The 21,087-nt window shown below is 44.5% G+C and overlaps 3 protein-coding genes across 3 annotated transcripts; 1 reads left to right on the top strand and 2 right to left on the bottom strand.

The window, feature by feature from the left end:
- Nucleotides 1-5,563: 5,563 nt before the first annotated feature.
- LOC135394700 (nucleoside diphosphate kinase-like) lies at nt 5,564-8,590 on the bottom strand. The gene is made up of 4 exons (XM_064625564.1): nt 8,285-8,590; nt 7,949-8,038; nt 7,768-7,880; nt 5,564-6,305 (listed from the first exon to the last, which is right to left on the bottom strand). The coding sequence occupies exons 1-4, from the start codon at nt 8,459-8,461 to the stop codon at nt 6,179-6,181; spliced, it is 507 nt and encodes a 168-aa protein (XP_064481634.1). The 5' UTR covers nt 8,462-8,590; the 3' UTR covers nt 5,564-6,178.
- A 1,118-nt stretch (nt 8,591-9,708) lies between these two features.
- Nucleotides 9,709-12,092, bottom strand: LOC135394694 (ER degradation-enhancing alpha-mannosidase-like protein 1). Its single transcript, XM_064625558.1, has one exon. The coding sequence runs from the start codon at nt 11,751-11,753 to the stop codon at nt 10,029-10,031; it is 1,725 nt and encodes a 574-aa protein (XP_064481628.1). The 5' UTR covers nt 11,754-12,092; the 3' UTR covers nt 9,709-10,028.
- Nucleotides 12,093-12,282: 190 nt separating this feature from the next.
- LOC135394699 (ubiquitin-conjugating enzyme E2-22 kDa-like) lies at nt 12,283-20,431 on the top strand. The gene is made up of 6 exons (XM_064625563.1): nt 12,283-12,608; nt 13,266-13,418; nt 14,577-14,659; nt 15,219-15,382; nt 15,463-15,527; nt 19,695-20,431. The coding sequence occupies exons 1-6, from the start codon at nt 12,546-12,548 to the stop codon at nt 19,764-19,766; spliced, it is 600 nt and encodes a 199-aa protein (XP_064481633.1). The 5' UTR covers nt 12,283-12,545; the 3' UTR covers nt 19,767-20,431.
- Nucleotides 20,432-21,087: the final 656 nt, after the last annotated feature.

The following is a 21,087-nucleotide window of genomic DNA, read 5'->3' as shown; positions in this document are numbered from 1 at the left end:
GCTGGTGCCTTGTAGTTCCTGTGTACCGACAGCTCGACGCCTTTTCTCAGATTGGATTCCAGGACCAATTAACGCGTCCTACTTTACAAGTAAGGTGTTTGTCGATTCATGTTCTGCACTGAGCATTCGACATGAAAAGACGCCCCCGTGTCATCACCACTCAAACATTACTGACCCACACGACCACCAATGTCCAGAGGACGTCCTGAAATGGTCAGAATATCTTTGTCGGAATGTGACGTAAATAGGATGTCTTGTGGATGTCTATTTGCGATGTCCGTTGGGACAATAAAACCGTACATCCTGTAGATATCCTGCAGTCATCCTGTGGCTTATGTCTGATGTCAAACCAGAAGTTCCGATTGAAATCATGTGGTGTGAATTCCCAAAGTATGTGGTGGGTGTAATTCTCTGCTGACTTGCATGCCACATTAATAATACAATGTACGTATTGTATAGCAAAAAGGCAAAACAGCTAAGCTCTATTGACATGCTACACGAATATTTTAATAATTAGCCCAAGACTCATTTTGTTTCTGATTATTTGATTTAATGTTTTTTGTGGATCTCTTGGATGATCCATTCTTACTAGCATGAAGCATGGAGTCTTGCCTCAATCTGATCTCACTCATGAATGATTTCACACTAATTGTGTGTCGTCCCAAACAGCACAGAACACAAAAGGATATGTACAACAGCATGTTAAAATGGTTAATGTCAAATGCCACTGTGGTTGCACAGTCCTTTGGCAAATATCACTGCAAGATTTGTGCAAAAACGTCTGAGCAGACAAGTCGAAGTTACACGGGGATTGAAGCATTTCCCGTCACTCACTCTTGGCGTATTGTGTGTGACGAGACAAAACAGTAGATGTCATAAGACTCTTCAGCGCAGTTAGAGAGCGCGGTTATCAAGTCACTTCAATATCCCACTACCTTAGAGGAAATTCAAATACTGCAGTTATAGCCCTTTGTTTGGTTTCTGTGTCTTCAATACACTATTTAGGAAATTGTCCAAAGTGTGCAAACGTGTGCAAATAATTCATGCTCAAAGATAAAAATAAATAAATAAAATAATAAGACATAAATTAATTAACTAAATAATAAAACAAATAAGTAAAATAATGAAATAAATATATACCAAAAGTTTACAAAGTTGTGCAGACAACTCCAAATACCTGAGTATTGCAAAAACTGACTGTGCAATACGATAGTTCCTGGCTTTAGTTACGTTGCGAGACGTGAGCTTTCCCGGTCCTTCAAACCGAACTATAGCCACAGTGCTCTCATCGTCACATGCGACCAACCAGCATCGGCATCAACCCGGAGCCGGTTTTCAACTTGGAAACTTCTACGATGAAAGATGAAAGTCACTGAAAAGGTTAGCCAGCTGTAGGGATCGAACCCACATCTTCTGGATTGCCGGTCCAGGGCTCTATGTTGTTCTCTGTTGTTGCTCTATGTTGTTCCAGCCTCAGAACATCAGTTTATCTCTTGTTATCCTTGTTGTGGAAACTTCTGTTGGCGTAGCGTCTACGCAGCCTGGTGAATTGTGTTTCCTCCTGTCCTTCAACTCTTCCGAACGTATAAAAATGTGAACGTCTTTTCATCTGTGTAGTGAGGTGCTTCCTTATGCATTTTGTTCCTGAAGTTTTGCAGAAGCTCTATTACGGCAAAGGGGAAGCGGCGTGTGTAGAACACAAGTCGCAAGTTCCGAACCAGCAGGTGTAGTAATGACCAGATATTTATCTATAGTTATCTGAACTGCATTCATGATGTGTACTCGTGCTCCACTCGAAGCTCTTAAAATCTTTAGTATTACCAACGTGATCTTGCCATGTTTATCTGATGCAATGATGCATGATATGCCTATGTTCTGTGTAAACACTTAGAAAATACTGATTTGCATCGCATTGTTTCGGTTCGGCTCTAGTGATCCCTGGAACAGAAGCATTGCGGTACTAGTCAACTCTTTCTATCAGTCAGTTTAACTACGTATGCAGAAACATATCAAAGTAGGCGTCATATAATTACATGAGCTTACGTCTGGAGCCTGAAGGTTTCGGGAAATATTTTTTTTCCAAATTCGGGGGTGAGAAATCGCAGAAATAACCATATGCTCTAAATTCATGCGAATTCTGGGTAGAAATCTTCCTTTATCCTAAAGTTCAGGAGAAATCTGACTCTATTACTCAAACAAACTGTGCAGGTTTCATAGAAATGGTGATGTAATTGCGTTTGCTGCCAAACAAGCTAGTGTGCATCTTTTCAGTATGTTTTCTTCGGTTTATTTTTCAGTAAGTTTCGGTGAGGGCAATTTTCTTTGTAAAAGAACTAATTTCACCCTAAACAGGCAACCTTCAATATGGATTGTAAATTCGGGGAATTAGCTGGTTAAACCCTTTCGGGCTCTACTGATGTTGATACAGTATATGCAGGAAACATCATCAGACCGCAGGGACACCAACAGTCTTCCGCATAAGAGAGGAAAAGTCTCAATTATGTGTTGTGTTAAGTCAGTGGTAATCTTTTTCTGTAAGTGTGATGAGCTTTTGGAACATTTCCTGCTTTCAGGTTCAAGAGCTTGATGAGCTTGGTGGTAGTGAAGTAAAGCAATCTACACGAAAGATACTCGAGTACCTTCTGACGAACTGCGTTGCTGCAGAGTTCAGCTGGGTTGTTCAAAAGGGCAAGCGGAAGTTTGTGTGGCAAACCTGTTTCAGTACAATTGCCTACTTAAACTATGCCTCCAATATTCCTTGGTGGCAGTTACTGTTTATACTACATGTCAGCTCTACCCTGTGATATCTTCATGTTAGGATGCGAGCAATTTTCACATTTTTGGTGTACCAAAGTGCCTGGGCTAGCTCGAATTTATATGCCCTTTATGGTGCTGGTAACTTAATTAACCGCCTTCGTTACTCAGGATACTCACCCACTTAGATGATACACCAGTTCCTACATCAGCTGCTCATTCCAAGAACTCATGTTAACTTGATACATTGTTAGCTAGCTCATTGCCAGGTGATATACAGTTGGGTTTTTTGAGTGGGAGTACAGAATATTCAATAAAATGTCTTGTCACAGTGAACAGGCTTGTGTAATGGAACAGCTTGCATCATAAGATCTATGCACAACATACGGGGCAGGGGGGCATACTGCATTAACGTTCTGGAGTATCCAGAAAAACATCCTGAGATGCCTAGAAAAATATCCTGAAAATGTCATAAGGGACGCCACCAGGATTGCCCAAATCAAGTCCCCGGCTGTTGCAATCGAAGTACGAATGATGTCCAATAGTATGTCATCAGGACAATCCGGGATATCTTACGGACATCTGATTGTCCAGTTGGTGACATCATATAGACATCCTCAGGATGTGCCTTGGTTGTGTGGGGAGTGGGTCAATAGGAATATCATGGTGGAATGATGTTGCTGGTCGCATACCAACAGGCATAAAGATTGGAACGCCCGTCTTACCGCGAGGTTGGCTTCGTCAGTCGTTCGACGAAAAATATATCTACAGGGTTCCCATCCGCCTATGATCTGAGAAGAGACGTAGTCAGGAGGGCTGCGGCTCGCTCTGCACACGAGAATACGACTGGCCCTCTTCCCGCAGCCGTGGCGGCGCCAGCCGCAAAGGTACCCCTGTGGAACAAGCTAGGCTTCCTTGTCTAGGTTCTTCTGGACCCCTTCGAAGCCGCTGCGGTGTGGCTGGTTGGACAGTACAGTGATGGAACCGACATGAAGCTGCTTGTAGCAGATCTTGGAGCAGGAAGAATCCGTTTTTGTAGCAGCTTTTACAGTCCATGGAGCAGAGTATACTGACTCCTAATTTCCTTGCATATGGTGTAAGCGCTGTTCTATGTCACATACTTGTTGCTGGCATAAGATTGCATAAAGCACAGCCTTGTGTGCTTTCATATAACCAGACTTGTGCGTATCTTGAGCACGTATTCAAAATACAGCATTTTAAATATACTTCTTCCGTTATTTTGGTACTCTACTAAATACTTTTTTTTTTTTTCACTATTTGCTACTCAGTGCTGAAAATCCTTTTTTTTTTTTAATTCGCGCATCTGTCATTTATCCTCTTGTACAATAGGCTGGTCCAACTCTTGGGCTTGCTTGTCAATAGCCCGACCCCTTCGTCAGAAAATCGTTCCTATTCATATTGCCAGGTGAATCCCCAGGGGATTAGGTACAAGAGAATCCCGGCATTTATTTCCTTGGTCAGCAAAAGACACGCGCCAGAAGTTGAAAGTAACCAGCCAGAGACAGCACGCCCCACGAACAGAACTTCTCCAAGGGGTATCTCATGGACAGCAACGATGTTACCCACGACTGCAGGCAGGGCATGGCAATGCCCACATGAATTGCTACTTCCCTGACTAGTGGCAGATGATGATTGGAGTTTTTATGGCACACAAGCAACTAGGACTATACTGGTGGCCAGAGTGAACAAGGAAATAAACACAAGGCTCGCTACTTTTATGGCTGCCAGCAGGATGTACATGGAAATGCACTCTCGAATGAGTGTATGTTCATGAAGGTGAACAGATAGGTTCCTTCTGGTTCAAGCACCACCTCTTCCATTGTGCTTAGATTGTCACTAGGAAGCTCCAAACCACTCACAGCCACGTCAGTTTGATACGAACATCAGTCAGCAGCATTCTGACTTAGATTTTCAACTACACCTATCCACAACGACAATCTACCTACTCACAATGGCTGATCACTACAGCACTCCCTTCTTCAGATTGGACAAGAAAGCCAAAGCGTAGATGGTGAAAAGAGGAATACTCAAGAAGTGGTCAGCATCAGCACCAAGCAATGGCAAAATTCTTAGCTGTAGAAAACGTAGAATATGTTTTTGTAGCTAAATCGTTGGTGCACCTTTTATTTTCAATGCGATCATATGACCAACTGCACGATACCACCACCATCACTGCTGTAAACATTGTCTTGTGTCCTTATATAGACCTGTTTCTCCGGGCCAGGTGCTGCGAGCGAGCAGCAACGTCAGTGCCCCAAAAATATGCAATGCACGGTATTTTTGCAGACGACGATGCACTTTCGAATGCATGGTCTCGAGTTGTTTGCACTTGGCAAGATGCACCACTTTTTCTGTGGGTTTCCTACAGGTTTTGTAGCTTTCCTTGGCACCATACCGCTTGAAACACCATGCAGTACCTGTTGATAAAGCTACCTACTGTTGGATCCGTGGCCGCGTGGGCCCGAAAAGGCGCTGTGCAAACTTCGCTGCAACAGTCCTATTGCTCAGGTTTATAGCAACAATTACTAATGTCCCAATAACGTTGATCCAGGATATCCTAGCAGAACTCCTAGTAGATGGCTTCTATGATTTCATTAATAAATAAATACTGTACTGTATTGTATTGTACAGATGCAGGCAAGAACATCCAGTTATATTAGTCAAGCACTCCATAATGAGGGGATGGAACATTATCGCAGAATCTTGAAAGTTTGTGCGTGTACTAACACTATTACAATTTATGGGACAGTGTGAAACTTGAATCACCACCACAACCTCATACAATAAGTAAAATATTCTTAACCTGCTCAGTATTTATTTCCCACTTGTAAGTCTCACTTACAACAGTCATTTCAACATGTTGTAAAACACACGTTGCAACACACTTCGCTGAACAGCCAGTCAATTACAGTACTGTGTCACAGTACAACACAGTTAGTAAATGCCCAGCTTTTATAAACGTGGGTCTCAAAATGGAAACGAAAACCAGGGCCCGGTTGTACAAAACACTGACTAAATTATTCAGCACCACCCTCACGTAGCTTTGCCGTGCTCTACAGATGAGCAGCAAAGAGGACTGTAGCGTGTGCTCAAAGCTACTGAGGACGCCACTGAGGAATTTCATCAATGTTCATGCAAGTATGCTGAATCACCCAGTTCTCACTCACAGTATGCTGAATCACAATAAATGTCACAATGACACTGACCGCTACGTGTACTTACGTACATTACCCTCAAGAAAGGGCTTGAGCACCACAAATGTAAACAGAAATGTAGAGAGCTAGAAAGTGCATTCCAACAATGTGGTAAAAGAATTACGCTTTTGGCTAAAAAATGCGAGACAATGTGCACTAAACACTTTACATAAACAGTTACAAAGAGGGCGTGCAACGTCCTCAGTGATTTAGCTATTTGCCCTTGATATCCATTCATCGAGGCAGCAATCCCACTGAACTATCTCACCACGTTGAAACCACAGGCTGATTTCCTTCTCTGCTGTGGCAGCTGAGTCACTCCCATAAACGACGTTTCTGAAAATGAGAAACAAACGTGTGTGCTTACTTGAAGTCACACATGGGGTAACGCTCAAAAGCAGAGAGGCAGGAATTCTTCTAGGAAGTGCAGTATACATTGTGTCCATAACTGCTTGAGAAGTGTTCACAAATTCTGACAGAAATGTGTTAAAGAGCCCCCCCCCTACTCTAAATATGCTCTACTTCATGTGCAAGCATCCCACATCATTGGTTATCATCATCTACTTGAAAAATTAACTTTCACTTGGTCCTTTCCAAATTCACAGCCTGTGCTTTTGGACAGATTGCGACATTATGTTGTAAAACAAAACCAATAACCAAATGTAGCTTACGTTAACTGAAATGGACACCATAGCAGAAAGATGTTAATGCAACGTGCAACATCGCACATGGATATGAGCACAGCATGCGTTGTAACACATAAATGGCAACGTACAAGTACTCTTAATATAAGAACGTGGATGCAATGGTGTACAACAATGACGCACAGCATACTATATTTGCACAGATGCAGCGGCACATGTTATGGCTACAGTGAAACCTCCAAAGTCTGACACCTCCGTACGCCAGACAACTCTCTCCGTCGGACACGATTCCATTTCACAGGCAGCCTGCCATTGAAAATACACGTGGACGCCTTCTTATTCTGGAAGTAGGACAGGGTTTTTCCTGCTAAGATGGACAAAAACGCGGTGTTGGCGTTCCCTGTTCTGGACTTTCTGTCTTCAAAAGTCCAAGATGGTCACTCTTTTGTCGTCTGCCCTCTTTTAATCCGGGGCTAACCGACTGATTCATTGTTCTTTCGGCCCTTTGAATGAAAAAAGGAACTGACGTCCTGTTGCTCACAACTCAGCTTATGTGTCACGCTTCCACTTGTTCCCAGTTTAGCTAGAGCTTGCCAGACCAAAGCCCGCTGAAAAGCTCTACGTAATCTGCTTAGCGATGCCGAAGAGTAAACTTGTGGAGTTGATGGTCGAGAAGAAGAAGGAAGTCTTGGACAGACCTCAGGCAGGAGGAACATGCCGCCAGTTTGCTGAACAGTTCAACATTCCGAAGACGACTGTTTCGAAAATCGGCACAAACAAGCTAGAAATCTTATCCATTTGGGAGCAAAATGGCAACAGCAAGAGGAAGCGTGTGACCAGGAAGGCTGACTATGAGAGCGTCAACAAAAAGTTACTCCTTTCTTTTTTTTTTACTCCTGTGTAAAAAACATCCCTGTGTCGGGCTGCAGGAGGTGACACTATCGTTTGCAAGAGAGGAAAATGGACAATGGTGGTATGGGCAGTGTACTTCATATGCATGGTGTAGACGCAAGGACAAGTGCATATACCGGTGCTGCAGTACGCCAGTGTTTGCACTCAGAATGTTCCAGTTGTGTAAGAAAGACAAGGAGCTTGTAGAATTTACTGAAGTGTGAAGCCGTCTCAAAAAATCATTGCAATAAAATCATAATCACCTCTTATCATTGACAACTGAGTCGCCACGTATGGAGCCGGGTGTACACTTTACAAACTCGTCAGCACCAATGACTGCCCTGGCACGTTGCACAACGTCTCTGCCTTCCCAGACCTGTAACAATGCAGTTTTTGCAAATACGGAAACTTAAACCCACATAATTTTTTTTTTTTTTTGCTTACCATAACAACAACAGGGCCTGTTCCCAGAGAAGACTGTGAGGTTTTGGGAGTGATATCAGCTAAGGCCTTTTGAAGAACATCATCTGAGGGCTGAAATTAAAGGTCAGGTGCATTGTAGAAAATTTTGTGGCACTGTTTCCCCTTCAGGGACCTGTCTACAGACACGGAAAGGTCGCCCTTCTTGCTATGCACACAGATGAGCTGATGTCAATGTGTACATCGCGCCCAGACAATTGCAAGTGCATCTATCTCTGGCAGTTGCAGATTCTCTATAGTTGTTCAGTACGAGACGCAAGTTTCCTTAAATAGATTGAGAAAAGCACACACAAAACTTACTTGGCAAAACTTCATTCCCACCAACTTATACCCGATCTTCTCAAATCTGCTGACTATCTTGCCCAGAATACCTCGCTGGACTGCCTCCGGTTTTACGAGTATAAACGTACGCTGCCTCAGCGCACGTACGGCTGGCGACAATGCCGCATACAGTGACATAAGCAACCCGACTACCATTTTTGTAGCTTTCAAGTGTTTGTATTCCCCCACGTCAACCGGCACTTACAAAGCAGCGTGAACACCGTACAAGGTGCAATCTGGTCATCCGTGAACCGGATTGACTTCTCGTATTCATCCATCCAGAAGATGAAGATGAACAAGTGATGGGGCCCCTAACGGTGAAAATCGGTAGTACGGGGATTGCATTAATTAACGTAATTAGCTTTCTAGGAACGAATTTTGACCGAATTGACAGCTTTTCCTCTCTCTGTCTTTTTTTTTTTTTTTTTTTTGCAGATAGATAGCTTCTCCGTTTTCAGATGCACTCTCCCTCTCAGCCTTCCTGCTTGAGAAGTCACGTGCGTACAACATACGGTACGGATTCGCTCAAAGTGACATCAGCAGGACCTCTACTCCTAAGACAAGACCCCACAGCGCGCGTCTTTGCTCTCCACCCCACGTTGGAAGACTGCCAGCAGTTGTGGTATGGTTGTGGTAGTGAGACAGAAATTGGACCTGCGGGGAGCAATGTTGACAGACGTAATTAATATTATAAATACATCTGAATCACAGGGAGAACCAATATTTTGGGATAACATATGAGCAATTTGCCGCCAATATGGCAGCCTTGTACTGTAGCCTAGCTTGTAGTCCACCTGATGATCAGAATGACCCCTATTATGATTTGTAAATTTTAATGCAATGACTATGCAGGGCAATTCAAAGTGCCTCAGGCACACACATTAATTTTCACATGCTACCCATCAAACCTAACCACAGAAGCCCGTAAAGCCATTCATTACAGGCTTCAATTTTCCGAATAGGACGCTAAGCTATCCCATTCAAAATTTAGTACTTTGTAGCCAATTCAAATTTGCAATGATCCCAGTCCCATATCTTGTGTGCAATACTGCACATTTAATCAGTGCACGGTCAGATGTTTCAGCTCCACAGCTCGGTGATAAGCCCAAGGCTTCTTGTAGGTATCTCATGTTAGAGCAAAATGATGGGTTCTCCATCCAGCAACACGTTGGTCACTGAAGCTCTGAGAAAAAAAAACCAGGCTGTTTGTGCCAGGGCCGGTTTTAGCACTTTTAAACAAATAGTGTTTCGTAAAAAAACTACCCATAAGCCTTTATCGACGCCACACTGATAGTTGTGCCGCAATAAGAGCTACCTATGTCAGGCATCTGAACGCTGTGTGCATGTCACCTCGATTGCTTTTAAATCAGGCTGTTTAGTCAACTTAAGAAGAGAACATCACATAAATAATCCTGCATATTTATTTCTCTGTGCTCTTGTACAAAAAAAAAATCAACTTTTGCATCCTAAACCTGGAAACATATAACCACCCATTTTAGCAATATATTATTCACATTTGCTCAGTGAAAATGCATCATGATGCATAAATAAAAAACTGAGGTGGCTTCTTTGTATTGTATTGCTGTCGTTACAAACTTGAGCAAAATATCCCTCTGGTCATTTGAGACAGTAACAAAATATAGTTTTGTGGGCTTGTGCAATGGCTCGTCCAAAGTGGTACACTCACAGAACCAGAACTGCAGTGCATTCATAGGCAGCTCGTTCATATTCCCTGAGCTAAATGCCTGTCTAATCCGAGTGTCTGGCTGATTTGTTGCAAGTAATTGTGCTTGAGCGGCAACAAGTACTGACGCTCGCTGGGAATTTTGTCGCACTGCCGGTGAGTTTCGTTCGGCATCTTCCCCCCCTCGATGTCTTTCAGGAGCTCCCGCGGAACGTCCGCGTTGATTCGAAGCGACCGCAGTATCGGTATTATGTGGCCCTCCGTCGTGAAGACATACTTTGCAAACCGTTTGTTCACTGGATTCTCCACGTCGAACAGGAGGTAGAGGTACTTGCAGGTTTCGCTCAGAAAGAAGCTCTCCATCCGATCTTCGAGCGTTTTATCCTGGACGTTGTGAATGGTTGCGTAGCCGCAGGCCGCCTTTGTGTGATTGTTGAGGCTGTTAAGTATGTCACGTCCGACGTGAAGGTAGAACGGGTTTTTGGTCGCTTGATAGAGGAGGTAGGTCGATTCGATGAGCTCGGGCCTTAATGGATAAAAGAAAAGCTCGGGGCTGGCTCTCAACCAATTGAAACGTTCGGGGAGGGCACCGAACCTCCGCCATATGGCGTAGTAAAGCGCGTGGCTGCAAATGGCTTCTTCGATGTCCCCCGTCAGCACCTGAATTCCCGAAAACGATGCCTGCAAAGAATCGATCCACAACGAGTCCACGGATGTCGATCCGTCCTGCATGTTGACGTTCACGTAGACGGGATGCTCTCCGCAGCCTTCGTTGCACAAAGGTCGTCCCTTCCGCATGTACTGCTTGATAAGAGTGTAGCTTTCGTTGAACATTCGATAATCTTCAACATCGCCAAAAAGGATGTACGTCTTGAGAAGGTACTCGTAGAAGGAATCGAGACCAGCTCCGATGCCGCTCATTTTTCCCACCCACTCTCCGGTGTTGACATCCACGATGTTCCCTAGTAAGCCGGTGTCCTTTGCACGAAGGCCCCAGAGGGCGTGCATTGCCCTCCGCGCCACTGTTTCGAAAGCATCGTCACTTAAAAGCCGACTCAGCACACCAAATTCCAAGAGTAGCGACCCGGCACCAGCTGTGCAGGTGTGGGTTGAGACACCCTGCGGTACACCACTCCTGAGGTTAACACGCGGGTAGGGTATTCCCGTGCGAGTGTTCTTAAAGGCAGGCAGGAGACGCACTGCAAGGTCCTTAGACAGCTTCAGTAGCTCTCCGTTGTACCCAGGAGGTCGCAGGTCTCCAAATGGCTGTTCTTCATCCATTATCAAGAGATGAGCTGAAAGTAAGGCACCTAGTAGTCGAATGTTGGCTTCAAAAACTTGGATGATGTTGTCCTTGTCGAACGAGACGTGCTCTAGGACGAGCTTTACAGCTCGTTTGAATTCACTAGAGTTCTTCATGATTGCCAAGGTGTCCAGAGAGTCGACAAGTGTGAGGCTGTAGTCGCCTAAAACATCATTTATGTTTATGTTGCTCGGGTTCTCATAGTCTGGTCCGCGTCCAGTACAGTCGATGGGATTTAGTTCGTCTTTGGGGAATGCATAGGTCATATAACCATCATATCCAAACCGAAACATGCGTTTAGCCTCCTCCACCATCTCCAATCGCGTTTCTTCGGGAAAGCTGCCATACTGATGGTCGTAAAATCCAGGCTTGTAGAAGAAGACGTCGTACGAATCTGGCGTTTCAGATTTGGCAGAAAACAACGAGAAAGCGATAGTGAGGGCGGTGATAGTCCAGTTCATGGCGTGCTGTCACCTGGATACCTGCGTGATACAACTGCAGATCGCAGGTGTCGTCATTGCACAAGTGGACGTGGACATGAACTCATGACGTCTATACCAAGAGGGGTGTGTCAGACGCCGAGCTCCGTTATGCGACGATACCATTCTATACAACAGCCCACGATGTCCTTATTCTCGAAGAGCTTGGCTACATCGAGAAGCTAGTGCCCGAAGGAACGGGCGACATCAACGCCACGTCTTCGACGAGACGCTTGGGTCTTGCGTGCCATGCAACTAAATGCAACGTCGCCCAAACCAAAGCCGCCAAAGCCGTCGTCCGTCGTCGTACACCACAATGTTGCCAAGACAAGTCTAGTGCAATACAACCAGAAATATTTTTTTTTAAATCGTTCATAATATTATTCATCATTATTACGTGAACCAGTAATGTGTTTGTATCTTGTTCTGCAGCTTTATGCTGTTCTGTAGCTGTCCTCTGTGGTTGTGTGTCTGGTTCTCTGCTGGCGCTAGCTAGATCGTGTTGTCTAGATGATCGAATTGGATTGTGTGTGTGACGTTAACACATTTGTAATATATAACACGAAAATCAAAGCATATTTACAAGTTTGTTTAATTTGTCATTTTACCGCAACTCATTTTTGTTTCGTAAGCTCCGTCCCACGTCTTCGAGCAGCACTCAAGCGCTCTCAAACTTCCTGTCATGCGTGTGGTGCAGGCCGTCAACCCAGCTGAGCGAGTGAATAGGTTTAAATTTTGAATCTGGAACAGTTTATATATGGATACTACGATACGATGGCTAACATCGCAGTGCAGAGAATAAAGCGAGAATTCAAGGAAGTGGTCAAGAGCGAAGAGGTAACTGCGGAGCTATTCCGTTCTACCGTCTAGGTTTCAGTCGTCGGGCTGTGTTGCCTGATTTAAATCTGTTGTGATGAGTTTCACACTCTAAAGCAACCTCTGTATGAGGTATCTGTCTTTACAGCACGATTATAGAGAATGTAACAAACCAGTGTGTGTTCTAATGATGAGCTAAGCGGTATCAGCGCACGCTGTTCAGGAATGTTGCCTCATACCCTTGTCCGTATTGTATTTGTGCTTTGCCGTGTGCAAACGATATTGCCGAGGTACCATGTATCTGAGAAGACGGGCAACTCAATTTTGCAGTCTGGTGCATTGATATCGATTTAGCGAATGCTTTCTCGTTGTCCAAATTCGCCCATTATGTCACGGTCCGCTATCTCTAGCGAAATGGTGTTCCCGGAGCTTCCGGGTAGGGCACAGCCTTATATCGGACTCACTAAGAAATCAAGGTAAAGACCACAAGAAACTCTTGACCTTGAGAAGGTGGATATGGAAATTCTTTGTCAGAGCACTTTTCCCATCCGTATACGTATCTCCATTTACCGGTTATCTATCTGCTATCACGGCGGCTGCTTCTTTTGCCGCTGCAATTCTTATTGAGAACGTTTATGCATTGCACTGATTCACACTATCTTTCTGAATATCTCTAAGGTCGCCAAGTGTGCAATCAAAGTAGAACTTGTCAATGACAACTACACAGAGCTTCGTGGAGAGATAGCGGGGCCTCCCGAAACGCCGTACGAAGGTGGAACTTTTGTACTTGAAATACAGGTTCCAGAGACCTACCCCTTTAATCCACCCAAGGTATGCAATTTGTTTGTTATTTATGTGCACTGCTACACCATAGTAGCTTAAACAGTAGGAGACACATATTTGGGTACAATCTGTTGCCACTGCTCATTAACAGTGATGTCAAGCAGAAGGCTCAGGCACACATCCTTGCTACGGTGTAACCACTCATTGCGTATGCAAAGATAATTGTGGTAAAGTGCAACCATTACTGAGGGAATTTCAGTATCTGACAAATTACTTGCATAATGTAACAGATGCGACATGTCCTTTTGCCTTGTTAAAGATGCTTAAAGTAACAGGCTGGAACTAAATAAAAATAATAAATTAATACCGCTGCCATCCGCATGGCTATTTTGCTGCCGTGCAGTGGTTTATCCACAACTGCAAGCACAGGAGGGTGTCACAAACATTTGGAGGGGGAGACATTATTACAGTTACATCATAACAGCTTAACGTGTCATTACCGGCATGTCATTACAGCTGAAATAGCAAGGTCCCCGTGTAGGGGGTGCACAGGTAAAAAAGTTGGGGGGATGTCTCCAAACATTTGGGCGGAGACAGGGACTGGATAAATCACTGCTGCCGTGACATTGCTTTCAGTGGCTTCTGGTTTATGTTCTGCCAAGGAATGAAGCTACAGATCTGAGATAAAACTTGCTGATTACCTTTTACCATTCCTCAACACGGTCCTCTCACCTTTATCTCGGTTGCACACCCTTGTGACATTCTCCAAGGTGCGGTTGTACATGCTTACGTCACCGTAAAACAGAAATCTGACCTACATGCCGTTTTCTTTTTTTTTTTTAATCTTGTAGAGCAAGGTACTACAACCGTACTCCTCAATGGAACAATGTTTTAGTGATCGATAGGGCGCACACACAGGATGATGTGGATGGAGGTAGCGGATTACTACAATCTCAAAAACTACAGCAATCTGCTGAATGAAATTTTGTGTTTGGCGTCTGCACATAACTTACGGTCCAGTACAACTGTAATACGAAAATCAGTTGCCAGCTTCAGACTGTCCTTTGTGCTAGTATTCCAATATTTCTTTCTGAACATGCTTTTGAGCAGAGGCAATGAACTACATTTGGGAGCATGTGTCCCAGTTTTGTTTGCCTTTTGTGTGATCATGTGCAACATATTGAAGGACAACTCATACTCTTGCAGGTGCGTTTTATTACGAAGATATGGCACCCAAACATTAGTTCTGTGACTGGTGCAATTTGCCTGGATATACTAAAGGACCAGTGGTAAGGTGGCATTAGAACAGGTGTTGGTACAGCACTAAGCTTGACTGAGATTCGTCAAATTTAGTGTAATGAATCTCATTGCTGTGTCAAATCAGATGAAGCTGTCGATGGAATATCCCAAGCAGCACAACATGTTGGCCCAATATTGCACCAATATTGGACCAACATGTTGTGCTGCTAGGGTGGCTTTTACAATTTGATAGTGGGGAGGTCCCAAAATGGTAAAACTCTGCAGGAAAAAAAGGATATTTCAGTTCCCTTTGGGGAACTGCAGAACTAGGGTGCTGGGTGGGGGGCTTCTGCTATATGTAGAACTAGGGTGTCATCAAGCAGTGTTTACCTAGAGCAAGAGACACGCTTGTGGGAAAGATGAACAGCATACTATGACAAAAACAATCCAGGGCTGCTTCGTTCTGTATTGCATCAGAAGTGTGAGAAGATGTAGAGCATGTTGGTTAAGTAACATGGTGACAAACGTCTGTCCATGTTTTCTTTGCGTTTATCACCATTTATTTTGCATCAGTATAGAATGTGACATGTTGCCACTTACTCTGCTTAGGGCTGCCGCAATGACACTGCGGACGGTGCTGCTCTCTCTACAAGCGCTCTTAGCCGCAGCTGAACCAGATGACCCTCAAGATGCTGTTGTTGCCCGGCAGTATAAAGAGAATCCTGAAATGTTTAAGCTAACAGCCCAGCACTGGGCACAGGTTTATGCCGGAGGTGAGGAATGCGTGATATGTCACTGTACATAGTATTCTCCTGTGGCTTGCTGAATGTTGCATTCCATCGTTTCCTTCTAGGCCCAAAGCAGTTTCCAGAATTTGATGCAAAGATCAAGAGGTTATTAGACATGGGGGTTGAAGAAGTAAGTTGGGTTGTACGTCATATTAACATTTGCAGCCAAGGGTGCATCAGATAATCATCCCAGTGTATGCCAAGCATGCCCTATATTTGCTGACTGGGGTCTGCTTAGTGCGAGCACTCAAATCACAAATGATCCATCACTGCGGGGGTTCTCCAACTTTGTGAGCCTAAGGAACCCCTAAACGTTTGTTGGCATAGTGTGTACTTCCCTACCCTTACCTGCAATGTAGGTTCTGCCCTGCGCACATTCATACGACTCTTCAGTAAGGCCTCTCTGCAAACAACGCATTGTCGGTTCTTTTCACGAAGTATGGATCCATACGTAGTGTATTATTCGCTGCTTCAACGGTAAAAACTGCAAATAGCTTTGGAGACCGGTTGTGCGGCTACCATTTTTTCCGTAAGACTGGATAACCGGCCTCAAAACCCTTTGAGAGACATCGAGGGACCCCTGAGCTCCGCGGAACTCGGTTTGGGAACTCTGCACTGATAACAACAATATTTTACTCTTTTAAAATGAAGCCCATTTCAGACTTAGCCTACTTACTCTCACGATTGATGCTCTCGTCTAATTAATCTCGGCTACCGAATTGGGCACCAAAATCTGGGTACTTTATTTTTTTCCCCGTGCATTTAACGTCCTGCAACTCCCGCGGCACTGCCAGCGTAAGCCACAGCCTGCTGCAGCCAAGCCAAGCCAAGCCTGCTGCAACAGCGTAAGCCACAGCCAGATCCCAGGCACAACTCGTGCCCTTGAGGCGAAGGTCTGTGCCAGTCAACCAATGTACTGGAACCATTGAATAATGGGAAGAAGGGAGAAGAAATAATTGAGCAATGCCTGGTACTGCGTACAGGCAACACCACCTAGATAGAAAAAGCCTGCGCATTGCCTCCTCTCGCTCTTTCAATTAAGCGTCAGAATTCGTCTGCTACTGCGATTCACCGTTCTGCGAATTCAAGAACCTCGCAAATGATTGCAGCTCGCCTGGAACCTGTAGACCTAAATATTTACACAAAAAGTGTGAGACGCTTTCCAGAGGATCAGTTTCGAGAAAGATTGAGAGTGAGACCTTTAGCGCGCTTTATTTCCAAGTTTTCCCATTTAGTACGCGGGGACGTTCAATCACAACTCGCAGACGACGGTGGTTCGTCTTCACGGCCACGACCGCTGAAAGCACGTTCACGATTGGCTACGGCCGTTGAAAACACGATCCTCATTGGCTGACTCTTAATTGTTACGTCATGGCGACGAGTAAGCAGGCTTTCTCTATCTAGGTGGTGTTATTGCAGGTCGCCAGGGTGTCGGCCTTGGGGGTGGGTGGCCGTACAGAGCACCGTCAGCGGGGGAGGGCTGATCTTCCCAATACAGTGAACCCTCGTTAATATGACCACCACCGTTCCCGCAGATTTTGGTCATAAAGCGAATTGTCACACTAACGAGAAACGCACAATCAGCTGAGCTCAGAGACTGATTCGGTGCACAACAGCAGCAGCACACTGTGACCTGGTCTCGTGGTCACTGCTGTTTTAAGCACTACAGTGCTTTGGCAGTCCGAAAAGCGCTGTGAGTAATTCCGAGGTCAAAAACATCAGGAGTCGTCCCAAACCTTGGCGCCCTACTTCAACACGTGTCACCCTCTGCCTGAGGTATGCGTGTAGCCTCTCCCTGGGGTTACTCTGCGGGTCATGAGCTGTGGTCACAATAACGAGAAGATAATACCTTTGTTTGACTCTACTTGTGTGACAAAAATGTCAGTCACAGTCGGATAAGCGGGTTGTCATGAGACGAGATGTATTTACATGGCGGCAGAACGGTTCCCAAGAAAAACAGTCATAAAGTGAGTTTGTCATATTATCGGGGGTCATATTAACGAGGGTTCACTGTACCTGCCTGCTTGTTAAGAACACACGTCCATCTGAAGTGCCCATTTATAATTCCGCAAACTGAACACGCTCGTGGAACAACGCGCTGCATGGTGAAAAAAAGAGGCACGACACTTATGTCTTCCTCGTCGGGGCTGCCAACACCATCAGTGAACGGGCACGCAGGGTGCCAGGGTCTGCCTGGTGCAGCAAGCAGATCCGGGCAGCTAACAGACTTCCTCGTACCCATAGTTGTACGACACGATATTCTCTTCCTCGGTAATGTGGTAAGCAAGAATACGAAAACAAAATGGACAACATTGTCATAACCACAAAGCGGCTGCAGTTGGCACAGGCCGCCATATTATTTGAAGCCGGCCCGGCGGGTAGCTGCAAGTTTCGCATGGCACTTTAACGGTTTCTCGCCAGTTGATGAACAGTTTTCCCATGATGCTTAAACTGTGCTGGTTGGAGTGTCGTAATGATTTTGCGTTCATGCTGAGATGCCTGGTGTCCGTGTCCCAGGCAACCGTTGCAGTCGACAGACCCCCCGGAGGGCATGTTCAACAAGCCGATGTTAGGGACATTGTGAGTGGATCGTTGTGGCGTGATGCATGATATCTCTTAGTATTACTGTAAAAAGCTTTCTGATAACTGGAATACCTCTACAACTCATCTTGATAAAAACGCTAAAAAAAACGACGAACGTAGGGACGAAATACGCTCATTGTGTGTGTTTCGTCCCTACTTTTGTCCGTCTTTTAGCCCTTTTATCAAGATGAGTAGTTACCAACAGGACCTAAGGGGTTTTATGTCATATACCTTCAGCACTTGACAGAGACGTCATACAGAAAGGCTGATGACGAGAAAATGCAAAAAATTTTTGTGACCTAATTAACGCACTCTTTTATTGCACGGGGTTTTGAGGTAAAAAGTACATCAATTGTGCAAGTAAATATCGAATTATTGCAATTTCTTTGCAAATGCAAGCGCAGGGAAGGGTAACAGTAATGGTAACGGAAACCGAAACGATATATTACCGAAATTGGTGATGGCAACAATAATAGAAACGGAAATGCATACCACGGTCCTCCTTTACTGGAAACAGAAACGGAAACGAAAATTATCGTCCGGTATTGAATTCGGGTAATGGCTAGTCCTGCTGTGCGACGACATTTGAGTAACTTTTCATTTTATTTTTGGTATTTTGATGACTCCATTCCCAGTAATGCTCTAAATACTACGCGACAGCATGGAAACAAAGCCCAATATTGGATCTCAAGGGTGCATCCCTCACTTACCAACATGTCTAGCCTAGACAGCCTACGATTTCTTATTGACTTTTTTTTTTCTTACTGTTTTCATTTCACCGTGGCTATGGCAGTGTTGTTTACTACTGAGAGCGTCCACCTATGAATGCGACATTGGATGAAAGTTATGCATATCTTGGGGTGCTGGACTCAGTGACTGAAGACATGCTCCTACACTTTAAAAAGATCTTGCAAGATGTGTGCATCCCAACAACGTAATATTACTTGGGTAGTGTGTACGCGTGACACTGAAGCAGCACTTGGGCAAAACAGAAAATATATGTAAAAAACCCGAGACTAGCAAGAGAATGTGTTGTTGATTAGAGTACGCAGATTTCTTGAAGAAAACTTGGTGCGCTTTCAATCGAAAGTTCGTATATCTGTGACTGAATTTTTGCGCTTACTAGAACTTTATCTGAGATCAACTGCCATAAGTATTGACGGGAATCTGTACACCCAAAAAACTGGTATCTGTATTGGCTCGAGCATCGCACCTGTTCTTTCCGAGATTTACCTGAGTGTAATTGACAATGCTGTATTATCCTTTATATCCTCTCTATCTTCACTAGTCTCGGGGGTGTTTTTACATTATGCATCATCTTCACCAGCTCGCTTGCTTACTAGCCATTTTTTTCATTGTCAGAAAATATGGCAGTAACAAAAATGGAAACAGTAACGAAAATACGTCAGTTACCCTTCCCTGTGCAAGAGACGCTAGTGAAACCTTGTACTTAATGAGAGAGGTCTCTCTCTTCCTTTTTTTTTTTTTTTTTTTTCTATCACTTAAATGTCCAAGTGGTGCCTTGCATAGACAAATTACGTATCTCACTAATCACTGCTCATTATACGGACGGCACAGAAAAGTAACACACAAGGCGCGTACCTTCTAACAACTGAGGAGCACCGTACTTTCACGTGTATTAGCCGCGGCTTAATGTAGCCACGTTGCCTACCATATATATGGAAGTGTACATGAGTGGCATCTTTTGTTTCAGCACAGAGCTAGGGTAGCCCTGTCGTCTTGTTCGTGGGACCTCGAAAAAGCTACGGAAGCCATCTTCAGCTAAAGACGAACGACATGCACACACCTCTCCAGGGTTGTCCTCACTTCAGCCACATGCCACCATCTGTGAAGGAAGCGAGCACCGTGAATGGAAAAGGAGTTTCCTTTCTACGTTTCATCCCAATTCATTTTTTCCCCCCTCCCAGCTGACGAAATCTTGTTGAAAAATTGTTCGGAGTTTCACTGTCGAAGAGGAGATCGTGGATTTGGTTGCGTGTGCGATGGTGATTCCTTCCAGCATTTTTAATTTTGCAAAATTTTTGTTAAAAATATACAGTTCTACCTGAACCAAACTTACCACTTGTGATTATTACGATTCCACTGCTGTGTCCTTATTCGGTTGGGTGGCACTTGCGAACGAGAGAGCTATACGGATTGTTTAGTTTTTTTTTTTTTTATCCTGTCGTCTGACCCCATTTTTGTTCTAGGGTGAGCAATTGATGCAAACAGACTCTCTGATTAGCTTATTCCAGTACATAATTACTAGGGGAGCTCAAACATCTAGGCTGCTGTAGATTTTTTAAGGTTGTGTATACGAACTGCCTTATACCCTTCCCAAGATGTTTCTATTTTTCTAATGCCACGTGAATTGTGTTTTCGCAATTGCATTTTTGTTGGGTAAGAGTTGTTTCATTTGAAAAAAAAATAAAATAAAGGGCAACACACGTATTACAGAATCGTAGTTGTTTTGTGTTGTGCATCTGTGGCTATGCACCGGAGCTCAAACCCGAAATCCTGCAGAAATGCTGTGTATAGTCTGCATGTTATTTTTCGCAGCCTGTAAAGCAAATATCTTGCGGTGAATTAGATGCCGAGTACATGGCTACAATCTGAAGTGCCTAACGAAGCTGTGTCATGAGCATGTGTCTGCATGATACAATATACTGCCTCTCGTATGTAGAAGATAAAAAAATAATCTTTACAAAGGCTTCATGCACTTCAGTACCTTCATGTACCTCCACCCCTAAAACCATACCTTTTGTTGTGCATTTGGGGGAGCGAAAACGAAGGTATATTCTCTCCCCAGTGTAAAGTCCCCACAGAACCTCTTCCGAAATATTTTTCTGGCTACTCTATTGAGACCATACAACTCAAAACGGAGCATGGAATGAACAGGGTCTGTCAGAGGCAGATCCAGGGTCCAGACCCTCGGTTTGAGGGGGTGCAGTTCCTTTGTCGTAGTGCGTAGTGGGGGAGGAGAGAGAGGGAAATCCAGTGTATAATCTGACGGGTTGCGGGGGAGCATAACCCCCACCCCTTGGGCAGGGGCGGTCCCAGTGAAGTACTTTGAGGGGAAAGGGGGGGCGACATCTGCGAGCCTTTAG

The sequence above is a fragment of the Ornithodoros turicata genome, chromosome 5, assembly GCF_037126465.1.
Source record: "Ornithodoros turicata isolate Travis chromosome 5, ASM3712646v1, whole genome shotgun sequence".
Lineage (NCBI taxonomy): Eukaryota > Metazoa > Arthropoda > Arachnida > Ixodida > Argasidae > Ornithodoros > Ornithodoros turicata.
This window is presented reverse-complemented; position numbering and strand designations above follow the sequence as displayed.